Source organism: Puma concolor, chromosome B2 (assembly GCF_028749965.1).
Source record: "Puma concolor isolate L17-30 chromosome B2, mPumCon1.1.hap2, whole genome shotgun sequence".
NCBI classification, from domain to species: Eukaryota; Metazoa; Chordata; class Mammalia; order Carnivora; family Felidae; genus Puma; species Puma concolor.
The window spans coordinates 101,215,416-101,227,730 of record NC_141671.1 but is presented as its reverse complement, the minus strand read 5'-3'; the positions used below and the strand labels follow the sequence as shown (position 1 = coordinate 101,227,730).

Sequence of the window (12,315 nt, the reverse complement as noted above, 5' to 3'; positions counted from 1 at the left end):
AGAGGCTTAACTGACTGAGCCACCCTGGCGCCCCTTGTGTTAGAGTTTTCAATGTTTACTTTTAGGTTTGAAACCCATCACACATTTTCATTAGTTTGTGTACCTAGCCGACACTGAATTTTCTACTTAGTTCCTAAATTTGAAGTTACTAATATAGAATTTTTCCTAGTTCTGCCAAGCACGAGAAACCAAAGAGCAGAACTTATCAATGTCATCTATGAATTTACTTATTTATTCATCCGACAGGTCTGTCCTCTGGACACCATGCTGTGTACTGGGGAGCTGACAGCCTGGTAGGGGGCAGGATCCCTGGGACAGGTGATAAGTGCCAGGTGGATTGTGTGAGCATCAGTGCCCTTCACAGGAAACATCCTCCTCACTCCAGGGGATTTAAAAGGGTTAGGTCTTGCCGCCTTTCAGGCAGTCAATGGGTGTTCTTGGGGGCTCCTGGAAATGGGGAGAGGGCTAACCGTTCCTTTTGGGTGGTGGGTTAGAAGGAGAGGTCCCCTTGTGCAGTTGGTTGCCATGACTTATAGAGAGCCCTTTTGCTCAATGACAGGTGCAGTGGAAATTCCTGCCTACATCTTCATGTGCTTGGGGATGGACAGTATAGGGAGAAGAAAAGTTCTGGTGTTCTCCCTTATCTCAGGTGCACTGCTCTGTGGTGTCATTATGGTGATCCCCAAGGTGAGTTATTTTTTGTTTTCTTTAGGGCACGGTTAGTTGTATTATGACAGGAAGTACGAAGATCCATTCAGACATATGAACAGCATATATACATAACATTTTTAAATGTTTTCTTTAAAAAAACCATTCTTTCTGTGTTACATAAATAATACATGTTCATTGTAAAAAAAATTAAGGAAAAATATGTTAAAATTTTAAAAAGCCCGTAATCTCACTTCCCAGAGATGGCCCGTGTTGCATTTTGTAAACACAGTGATCCTGAATGAGGAAAGTAGATCACGCCTTCCAGTGATTATCATTATCTTAAACATTCATTCATTTAACAAATATGTATCTGGCATCTCTTATGTGCCAGGAGTTCTTCTAGTTGCTGGAGACACACAGTGAATCAAGTTTCTAGAAGTATGAAGAAAAACAAAACAAGATAAGGGATAGAGTGTATGTGTGTGTGTGTGTGTGTGTGTGTGTGCATGCGTGCACGTGTGTGTGACATGTGTACTATTTTATTTTATCCAGGGTGATGGGGGATGGTGTGCTTCTCAGAGAAGGTGACAGTGGATTAGAAACCTGAAGGAGGGAGGAAGCCATAGAGACATCTGAAAGATAAAATGAATTTTATATTCAGGACTATTTTAATTTGAATATCTTGTTTTTCATTGCAGTAGATTAGTAGTTTCCAATTTCTAGTATGCCTAAATCCCACAAGGAGCTTGTTCCCAAAAATGCAGTTTCTCACTGAGAAACTACTCAAACAACTTTCCTATTCCTGCATTTGGGCAAACTCCATCCCCTAGAATAACTCTTGCGTCAAAAAGGGCTCCTTTTCTTCCCTTCCCCCCCCCCCAAATGTTATCAGAACCTATTTTCATTCTTGATTTGGAAAATATAGTCACTATAACAATACTTTAAAATACCTTCTATAGGGACGCCTGGGTGGCGCAGTCGGTTAAGCGTCCGACTTCAGCCAGGTCACGATCTCGCGGTCCGTGAGTTCGAGCCCCGCGTCAGGCTCTGGGCTGATGGCTCTGGGCTGATGGCTCTGGGCTGATGGCTCGGAGCCTGGAGCCTGTTTCCGATTCTGTGTCTCCCTCTCTCTCTGCCCCTCCCCCATTCATGCTCTGTCTCTCTCTGTCCCAAAAAATAAATTAAAAAAGTTGAAAAAAAAAAAAATAAAATACCTTCTATAATTTTCTGTAAAGATTGTATCATTATCTAGCAATAGTATCTCAACATTTAGAGCAAGGCATTTTAAGTTTTGCATATTGTTTGAAATTTAAGTTACCCAGTGACTTCCTTTTGTAGTAATACTTCATTTAATTATCAAGGTTGGCAAATCAAATTGTTTATGTACCTGAAATTTCCAAGTGATTGATACACAACTAATATGAATGCAGTAAAAAGACTCAGAGGACCGTGAGGGGACTTCATCCATACCGTTTTTGGTTTGTTTAAAAGAAATTTTTTGAAGTGTATTTATTTAATCTCATGAGCTGTGAGATCAGGACTGAAATCAAGAGTCAACACTTAACCGACTTAACCACCCAGGTGCCCCTAGTTTGCTTTTTAAAGTAATTTGCAGATATACTAGTTGAGTGATGGCAGCTGCTTTTGAGCTGGTGAAGATTTACGGGAGCCCCAGAACCTTTGAGTTATATAGTGGTTAAACCCCAGTGGTCATGGGGAAGACAGGAAAGTAGATGGCGGGGATTTCTAGAAACAGGGCACTAACACTTACCTACAAATTTCTCCCTTCTAATAAAATCTCTCCCCACATGGCAATGTCAACACACTTCGGTTTTTTCAAGTGACATTAATTCATTCAGCAAATACTGTCTACAAAAGGGACTGTCAACAAATTCATTCGGCAAACACATAGTTCATAGGGTGACAGTGTGACATTAGTTGCTTTATTAGAGGCATCATCAAATCTCAGTGATTTCCCAAAGCGGATATTTATTTCTCGTTCTTAGAAAGTTTGATGTGGATGCACCTGGTTGTTGGCAGAAGTGGAGGGAGAGTATCTGGCTCCATGGAGTCATTCAGGGATTCAGGTAGACCAAGGCGCTGCCATCCTCAATGTCGGGACTCCAGGGTCACCTGAGTCTCAACATCCAGCTGGCAGATAGGGGAGGAGAGAAAAGATGGAATGTGGGAGGTCTTTGTGAACACAGCGGGAAGTGGAGCATAGCAGGGACAGCAGAAACAGAGTTGGAGGCGCTGAGGGGTTTCACTGTTGAGGAATGTTATCAGCCAAAAGAAGAAAAAAAAATGTTTTAATAGTTCAGTTTATCACCTTCAAATTATCTTCTGAAGATAACTTATAATCTAGAGGATTACTGTCACAAAGGATACAATTTGTTTTTATGGCTCTTTGATTCCTTCTGCTGGATCATTTCCAGAAGGAGTAGGTCAATTACTTGTGGAACCAGGACCATCTGGGCATGTCTCATTCCAAAGCAGCCTCTGCAAATGGCTTTTCTAATTGGGTAATTTGAAATCTCCAAGGCTGGGAGGAGGCACAATTAAACTTTTCCCTAAATTTCAAAAAAGATGGAAAGCTTTTCCAGACCAGGAGTAGAGATCACAAAACAAATTCAGAGAAATAAAACTTTTTATTGTTCTGAAAAATCCTGGGTAGTTAGAAAGTTTTAAATAATAATGTTAAAGATTTTATGTTTTCTGTTTAAAAGTATTACTTATGATGGTCTATTTTGCTGATCCATGTCTTTCCAGAATTACTTTATTTGGACTGTGGTGGTGACCATGGCTGGAAAATTTGCCATAGGGGCAGCGTTTGGCCTCATTTACCTTTATACAGCAGAGCTGTATCCAACCATGGTAAGGTAAGAACTACTTATTTTTCTTCTGTTTCCTTGTTGTCTTTTACTTACATGTCATTTCAATATATTTGGCCTTTGAGTATAAATGCTTTCTTTCGGTAGCAGTTACTGGAGCGCTGAGATAATGAGAAAGTTACAGGATGACGCTAATTCCGAATCGGAGGCTTTGTCTACACTTCATTAGCAAGGATAGTAAAGAAATTGTTTGTGAAATCACACTCTATTATTCTAGAACCATTCTAAATCTCAAGTGCAGTTGACTTACACTGACTCTCCATACGACTCAAGGCTAATCTTCTCAGGATGTGTCTCTTGATGTTCTGATGTCACTTGTCTTAATTTCTAGGGCTGCTGTAACAAAACACCAAAGTTTGGGTCAAACAGCAGAAATCTATTTTCTGGAGGCTAGAAGTCCAAGATCAAGGTGTTTGGCAGATTTGGTTTCTCCTAGAGCCTCTCTCCTTGGTTTAATAAGAGATACTTATGCACTTAAAAAATACATTTTTTCCTTCTTACTAGATATTCTGTAAGGTTTCCTTACATAACTTTTAACAAAAAGCACATTAAGGTATTGCTTGGGGCTCCTGGGAGGCTCAGTCAGTTAGGCCTCCGACTCTTGGTTTTGGCTCAGGTCATGATCTCGCTGTTTCATAAGATCGAGCCCCACACACTGGAAGGGCAGAACCTGCTTGGGATTCTCTCTCTCCCTCTGACCCTGCCCTGCCCGCACTGTCTGTCTCTCTCAAAATAAATAAATAAACCTAAAAAAAGATATTACTTGGCTTTAAAAAATTGAAATAGAATGTTCCACAGGTATAAATCTTCCGTTCTCCCAAATTCCCATTCCCTACCCCAAAGGAATTCCTGCTCTAGAAGGCTGATGTTATTCTCAATGTTAGACTGAATGAATATATAGAAGGGCCTCATCTGCGTAGCAAAGGAAGAATGGTTTATCTTTTTTTTTTTTTTTTTGGTCTTGAACTCTCTGTATGCTTGTATACACCACTGTTTCACAGAACGTGGATATAGATCACAAGTGATTCTTGAAACAGTGTGAAATGATTTTCAAGTATATTAGGACGAGCGTAAGTGTTCTTAGGTTTATTTTGTGCTGGGCGTGTGGACAGGGGCTGCCTCTGTGCTCCGCTGGGCTTCAGTTCTGGCTGCTGTCTTTTTTTTTTTTTTTAACATTTTATTTATTTATTTTTTTGAGAGAGAGAGAGAGAGAGACAGAGCACAAGTGGGTGAGAGGCAGAGGGAGAGGGAGACACAGAATCCAAAGCAGGGTCCAGGCTCTGAGGTGTCAACACAGAGCCTGACGCGGGGCTCGAACTCACAAACCGTGAGATCATGACCTGAGCTGAAGTCGGACACTTAGCCGACTGAGCCACCCAGGCACCCCGTGGCTGCTGTCTTAACGCTCCTCCCGTTTGCAGGTCGCTGGCCGTGGGAAGCGGCAGCATGGTGAGCCGCGTGGGAAGCATCATGGCCCCGTTCTGCGTTTACCTCTCCAGCATTTGGAACTTCCTACCACAGGTGTCCATCAGTTTATAGGCTCTCACTGAGACAGCAGAGAGGCAGAGCAGCTAACTGCCTTCTATCTCTTTACTCATTGGAAGCCAATTTGTAATTCAATGATGGAGGTTTCTAGAAACGTGATTAACAGCTCACCAGTCGGTAAGTAGAGTGGTGGCTGCTGTTTTCCTGTTGGTCGATCCCTTCCACCACTGGTGAGCTGTTAACCGCAATCGTGCCCACTGTGGAAGGACCCTCTCCCCTCCCATCTCATGCAGCTGCGTGGGGAGAGCTCTGTTGTCCGTCCTCCCTCTGGGTTCCCGCTGCATGCCTGCTGGTCAGGGTCAATTCTGGAGGCTGCCTGCCGCTTGGAGGGTTCTGTGGTGCCTGGTGGAGAGGTTTAGGGTCCTGGTTTTCAGCTTACCTGAAACTTGACAGGCTCTTCATGGTGAGGAGGAAGAAGATGGGAAGCAGGTGGGGTGGGGGGTTAGGGAGGCAGGGAGGGTTTGGGGGCGGCCCGAGGTGCTCTGAGACTAGGGGGAGAGCCCTGGGTCTGTGGCCCTCTCCCCCTTCCTTCAGGTGCCCTCTGCTGAATTTCTTTGCCGTAGCTCTGTCTAGGCTGTCCCCTCTCGTCCTCAAGGCTCCTCATTCTTTTTCTGGGTTCCCCTTAACTAGACTCACTCTCTGGGAGCCGTCCTGGCTATCCTCCCCAGTCCCTGCATGGATAACCTCTTCTCAGTTCTTCCTTCCCTTCCAAGCTGCAAACCCACCCTTCTGCTGGGCTCATGGATATTCTCCCTGGGTGTCTCACAAACGAAGTCAGCTTTTCCCAGACTGAAGGGGTCAGTGCTTTAGAGCCCTTCTCCTCTGCTTCCCGCTTTGGGTTAGGAGTCCGTGGCCTCCAGCCTGACACTTGAGCATCAGCGTTTCATTTACCCTGTGCTTCTGTCCCCCTCTCCTCCCAACCCATGACCCCAAATCCTCCCCTTCTTTCTCAAAACCACCCCAGCTTGCTTGCTTCCAGTTCAGTTGCCCCCCACCTTCTGCCTCCCAGATCCTCTCCCTGCGCTCACCCCCACCCCATCAGAAGAGTTTGCCAGACCACAGCTCTGACCCAACTGCCCCATCACCTTCAGAATGGACTAAACTCCAAGCTCTTCCGGATGTTGAAGTCCTTTCCAGATGGATCCCCTGCAGATCACCCCTGTCCTGTTTTATTTCCTCACCCACTTCCCTCCTCTGCACCCTTCTCTCCTCCTGTGCCTGTTCACCTCTGCAGAGAAGCCTCCTCCCATCTCTGCTTGCTAAACTTCCATGTACCCTTTAAGAGGCAGAGCAAACCCGACTTCTCTGAGAAAGACCCAGATCCATGACCCCACCTCTCCCTTCCTTAGTCTGTGTAACATTTCATATGTGCCCCTTTCCCAGCCCACGGCCACAGTCTGGCTTTATTATCTTCATGCATGTTTTTGTCCCCTTCCTTAAACTGTTGGCCTCTTGCAAGACAGGGCACTTTGTATCCCCACAACTGTGTCCAGCAAAAGCATTTCCCTCACCCTGTGTGCCACTCACGTTATAATTTATTTGATATTTTAAATCAAATAGACTGGCTTTTTAAAATTAGCTTTGTCTTCAACACTATTGTCAGAGAAGTCATGGGTGTTTTGGTAGTTATCGGTTTTTCAAAATACAGTAACAAAATCTCACAATAGAACAAAGTGTGTGATGCTACCTTAAAAAAATCACCTTGCACGCACAGGTACACCTGCTCTTTGGATGTCTTTGGGAATCTCACGTTCCAGCAACAGGCACTCAGTCAAGTTTGCTTAACTGAGGTGTTGGGATGCCAGCATATTTTATGGGCTGACCCTGAGGTTGAGAAATGATATGTGCTGTCTAGCCTATGCGGGGAGGTGTTTTTGGAGAGCCCACCATCCTTTTTAGGGCATGGGCTTTTCTAGAAGCATCTCCTTTAGGCTAGCACTTTGTGTTCCTCATTAAATACATAGAAGATAAAAATGGAGAAGGCGTTTTTGAAACCAATAAGCTGAAACATACAGAAGATACATATATCTATAAAAGCAAGCTACTATAAAAATACTAAAAACTAATAAAGATGAAAAAAAAAAAAAGACACCCATAAGAGTCAATTAGGGGCTATGTAGTCAAGAGGGATTTTAAATTTTATCCAACAGATACTTAAATGGCACTTGTTATGCAAAACCACGAAAATTGGTCTTCATAGAATGCAGATACTGTTCATTGCTATCCCCATTTTACAGACGAGGCTGATGAATAGAAAGTAATCATTAGCCCGAGGTCACATACCCTAGAGGTGACAGAGCTTGGATTCAAACCAAATACCAGATTTTGTTACTGTATTTTGAAAAACCGATAACTAGCAAAACACCCATGAGGTTAAACAAAACACCCATGAGGTTAAACAAACAGTACAAAAGGGAATACAAAAAACTGAGCTCCTCCTCCACCCTGACCTGGAACCGCCCTAGTCCCCTTTCCCTAAGACGACCCCGGTCAGGAGGATCTTGTATATATTTGCAGGGCTATTCTGTGAATATGGTTCCTTTGGATGCAACAGATGTTGCTTGTTGTTTTAAATGAGTAAAAACAATAAATGATTAAATTTCTCATTCAGCTTATTTACGGGAGTCAAACTGCCTAAGGAGCCAATATTTTCATTTGAAGGAATGGAAATGCTAAACTAAAAAATAAGTTTGTCTTTCTCTTTTGAAAAGAAGCACATGAAAATCACTCATTCTGATGCTTCTTTTATCAACCATTGTTTTCTGGTAATCTGAAAAAGAGTGGACTCTAATTCATATCAGTTTTGAATTCATCATTGAGTTTGGCAAAGATTTACTGAGTGTTGATTTTGAACCAACCCCTCTGTTAGGTGCTATGGAGCAGAGATGAGAGAAACAGCCTCTTCTTGAGGGACATCGGTCCAGTGTGGTGGGGAAGGCCGAAGAACAAACCATCCCGAGCCCCAAAGACAAGGGCTATAGATGAAGGCTGCATGTAGGGAATGCCAGAGTTATGAGTTGTAGGAGAGGGCAACCAACCCAGGCTAAGGCCAGAGGGGAGGCTTCCTGGAGGAGGGGGCCTTTAATCTGTGTCTGGAAGAGCCAGTGAGGGTCAGCCAGGGGACAAGGAGAGAAGGGAATTCTAGGCAGGGGGAATGAAACAGGGTGCTGTCGGGGAAAAAAAAAAACAAAACAAAACACCAGACACCAAATAGAAGCGAGGCAAGATTTTATTCCCGGCTGGGCCAAACCTGATCTCCTGATCTTAAGGAAAAAAAGTGCAGAGAATGGCCCCGAACAAAAGTAGCAGTGAGCTTATGTGGATTTTAGCAAGTCAGAGTACGTCATTATTTAGTTAACCAGTTACAATTTACAGCATTTCATGGTAGCCATTCATATTGTGACACAGAGACGTTAGTCTTGGCGGGAACCTATCAATTTAAAGTTCTTTGTCCTAAGAGGGTTTAAAATGACCAGAGTTAGACACCTAAGATACCGTGGGGAGTGAGTTCGTGACTTTTTACATTTTGGTCTTGCCTAGGCTAGATCTTGGTAGAAGGGGTGGGGGAGCGTTTTGCAACCTAAGTTACCTATTTAGCAAGCAGGCGAAGTTACAGAAGCGAGATAGGGCGGTTAGTAATTTCCCATAACCCTAATAGGGAACTACATAAGCTTTTTATCTCAATTATTCATGAAACGTGAGTTTAAGCTGAACTCATGTACAATAAGCTTTCTGATATCTTATAAGTTGACCTATTACAGGGAACAGGAAGGCAACAGCTTACAGGAAAAAAGGAACATGGCCAGTTTGGGTTTGGGGGCGAGCTTATTGCTAACAGCTAGGGTGGGTTGTGGGTGTCAGGAGATAAATCTGGAAAAACAGGCAGGGATGTCAAAGGAGGTCAGAAGGGAGGTGCATGCCTACTACAGTCGGCTTAGAGATGACAGGATGGAAAAGTCGCCTCCGCAGGACCTGGTGACCCGTTAGTTGTGCTGGAGGTGGGGAGCAGGAGGGATGCCAGAGCCATTCTTGGGGCTGGAAGGAACTCAGGAGGAGTCACAGGGTTGAAGTGGGGAAGGACAGCACCCTGGAATTGTGTGTGATGAGTGTGAGGCACCTGCAGGACGGCCGGCAGAGGCGTCTGGGAGGCAACGCCTTTCCAGGTCTGGAGCTGGGGGGGGGGTGGGGGAGGGGGAATGGGTGTGGGAGTCGTGAGGGAGGGGTGAGCAGACTGAAGAGCAGAGCCCTAGGAACGATGGCGTTTAAGGCGTGATGGACGGAGGGCCCGGGTCCGGCAGCCAGGGAGGTGGGGAGGTGACCAGGACCCCAAAGGAAGAGAGGAAGTGAGGAAGGCAGGAGAGGACAGTGGCCAAGAAGGACCAGGACAGGAAAATGTCTGGTTGGTTGGCAGCTAGGAGTCTGTGGCTTGGGGAGCGCGGCTCCTGTGGGTGGAAGGAGAGGGAGAGAGGACAGCGGGAAGCAATGGCCGCCGTGCAGGGGATGAGCCAGCAGCCAGAGTGGTGTAGGCCCAGGCTGAGGGCCTCTCTGGCTTCTTCGAATGATAAAATCGCATTTATTGACTGCTTACCGTGGTCAGGCACTGTTTAAGTGCCTTAAATGTGTCCTTTAATTAAACCTTTCAACCGTCCTCTGAGGGAGGTTCTATTGCTATTTCCATTTCACAGATAAGGAAACCGAGGAGCCGGAAGTTTAGGTAGCTTGCTCAAGTTCACACAGGTAGCAAGAACAAGTTCCCAGGAGGAGTGGGTACAGAGATTATAAGAGGCTCGAGAACTGTTGTTTTTACTGAAGGAAAACAACCAGTGGAAAGGAAAAGGTCAAAAACCTGTGAGAAGGAGGGAGGCCTGTTGATAGAGGAGCCCCCTTCTGAGGCCGAGGCCGGAGGCAGTGGGGTCTGGAGAGGATGAAGGGGGAGTGAGAGGTGGGGCATGAGGGGTAGGGGCTTGTGAGGAGGCTGGAGGGGCTGGAGGGAGCTGACCAGGGGGCCGGGAGGCCAGGTCTTCTGATAGAGAAGAGGGGCTGGAGGGCTATGGGTTTGTGTACTGCGGGACTCTTCTCACTGCCGAGCCAGAAAGAAAACCCCGGTCCTGTCTGGGATTCTATTTCTTGTTTCGACTTATTCGATGGGTGTACCTGCTACTTCTCGAGGCACCAAAGATGCCTTCAAGCGTCCTTTGGAGGATCACTTTGAATTCTGCTACTGCTTCTAGGCTTGCTCATGTCTTTCTAAGAATTAGGTTAGCAGCGTTCCACAAAACAAAACCAAGCCCTGTCTTCTCAAGGCCACGCGTATTGTTGAGGCGGCCGTGCATCACGTCATGGTTGCTCTGTGTGCTTTGCGTTTCACGTTCTCAGAGGTGGTAAAAGCACCAAGTATGTGGATTTATCGGGAAAACCATCTAACTTACGGGCTCTTCCCAGGCAGTAGTTTTGGCTGGACGAGTTTGAATTATGTAAGGATGGAACACATTTGTACAGACTGTGTGGAGGTTTAGTTCCAGAATCCACCCAGCATCTCATACGGCTCAACAGAGAATAGATATATAGATTTACATTTTAAAAATTGAGGTAAAATTAGTGTAATGTGATTTGCATTTTTAAAGGCACACACCTTGGTGCTAATCTAGAAGGTTGCCTTTGATGTGTCAAAATTTGGAAAGTAAAGAAACACTGAATTATTTTTAAGGAAATTAGATGGATCCTTACCCCCCAAAGTAGCAATTAGTTTTCATTTGCCTTTGTTTGGTTTCTCCCTAAATTCTGTAGGCTTTGGTTCATTGAAACATTTCATTTGTGCATTCATTCAGTCATTCATTCATTCTGTGCCATTTATTGAACACTGACAGTGTACCAATTTTGGGGGTAAGGACAGGGTTGACCAAGGCAGTCTCTGACCATTAAGTCCCAACCCAAGGCTCAATTGCTGGGTTTCTCTAGAAGACTCTGGGATCCGGGAAGATGCAATAAGGACTTTTTTCCCCCATGCATCTCCTAGGACAGTGCCTGCAAGAGTACTACTCTAGGCACAACTGGGACTTATTGAGTAGGTCTCCATAGTGGTCAATGAAGTGATGAGTGACCATTATGCCGGACTGCATAAGTAACCAAAGCCTAGTTCTGTCTAAGTAACCAAAGATTTCACCAGGAAATAAAAATGACAACTGTTACATCAAATTTAATTCTATTGCCTCTGAAAAAGGCTCAGAAATTATTATTCTGAAGGGTACGTTGCTTTCTGGGTATGTCACTTATTATTGTTTTTTTTTAAATTCCTTCTAGTTGCTTGTTGGGATTTTGGCCTTCATCAGTGGAGTGCTGTCACTAATGCTTCCAGAAACCATGGGAAGGCCTCTGGCAACGACTTGGGAGGAAGCTGCTAAACAGGATACAGAAAAAGATAGTTCAGGCAAATTATTTCCCACAACCAATAATACTGCATTGGAAAAAATAGAAGTGATTGACTCAGGGGTTTCTGGTCTTAGTGAATAAACGTGCCGTATGTGCCGTCTAGCACCTGAAATATTGTTTACTTTCATGACTTTGTATTCGAGGAATATTATTCTCATCTCCTGAATGTGATTTGTATGTGTCTTTTAAAAATTTTTTGTAAGAAAGTCTTAAAATGATAATTTTGTAAAAGTAAAAGAAATAAAACCAAGATGAGAATTCTCATTTTTTATGCCGCTTTATTGCCACAAAATATTTCTTCCTATTTGTTCTTATATGTCATTGATTCTCAACCTTCCCCCCTGTCCCCTGCTGAGGGAAGACCCACACTCTCTTCAGGACCAGGGTCCTTGGGAACTGTGGACTGGGAAAAACGGGCATGTGGGCATGGCAGCTTTTGACAAAGCCCTTTGAAGATTCTAGTTCTGATATTCCTTTCCCTCTTAGGAGAATCCTAGCTCTAAATGCAAGTTTTATTCAGAAATGCTCTGTCAAAAAATGTTTGTCTTCATAATTTAACCGTGAAAACCATAGCTGCAGAAGAAACGGATCTTGCTTTCCAGCACCCTCGGGACACAAGGCATGAGTTTTCTAGTCTGACATTCTTATCTCTCCTAAATTTGCCGAATGCCCTCCCTAAGTCTCCTTCAAGCTACAGAGAAACTGTGGCATTTTAGTGCACTGCAAAATTTTTGTTTGCAGATCATCCAGGAAATTGACTCTAAGTACCATTTGGATCTGTCACCAATGTAAAAAAAAC

At 44.4% G+C, this 12,315-nt stretch overlaps 1 protein-coding gene across 5 annotated transcripts in view; it reads left to right on the top strand.

Annotated features, from left to right (window-relative positions):
* SLC22A16 (solute carrier family 22 member 16) overlaps positions 1 to 11,780 on the top strand; it is a 42,496-nt gene extending 30,716 nt beyond the window's left edge. For 4 of the 5 annotated variants that reach the window (XM_086707588.1, XM_086707585.1, XM_086707587.1 and 1 more), the window contains exons 5-8: positions 560 to 687; positions 3,421 to 3,530; positions 4,964 to 5,063; positions 11,388 to 11,780. In XM_086707588.1, coding sequence (XP_086563714.1) covers positions 560 to 687; positions 3,421 to 3,530; positions 4,964 to 5,063; positions 11,388 to 11,597 — 548 coding nt within the window. In that variant the 3' untranslated portion in view covers positions 11,598 to 11,780. Of the gene's footprint in view, positions 1 to 559; positions 688 to 3,420; positions 3,531 to 4,963; positions 5,064 to 7,698; positions 8,242 to 11,387 lie in introns of those variants that run through there. The other variant, XM_086707589.1, reaches the window with a different exon arrangement.
* Positions 11,781 to 12,315: the final 535 nt, after the last annotated feature.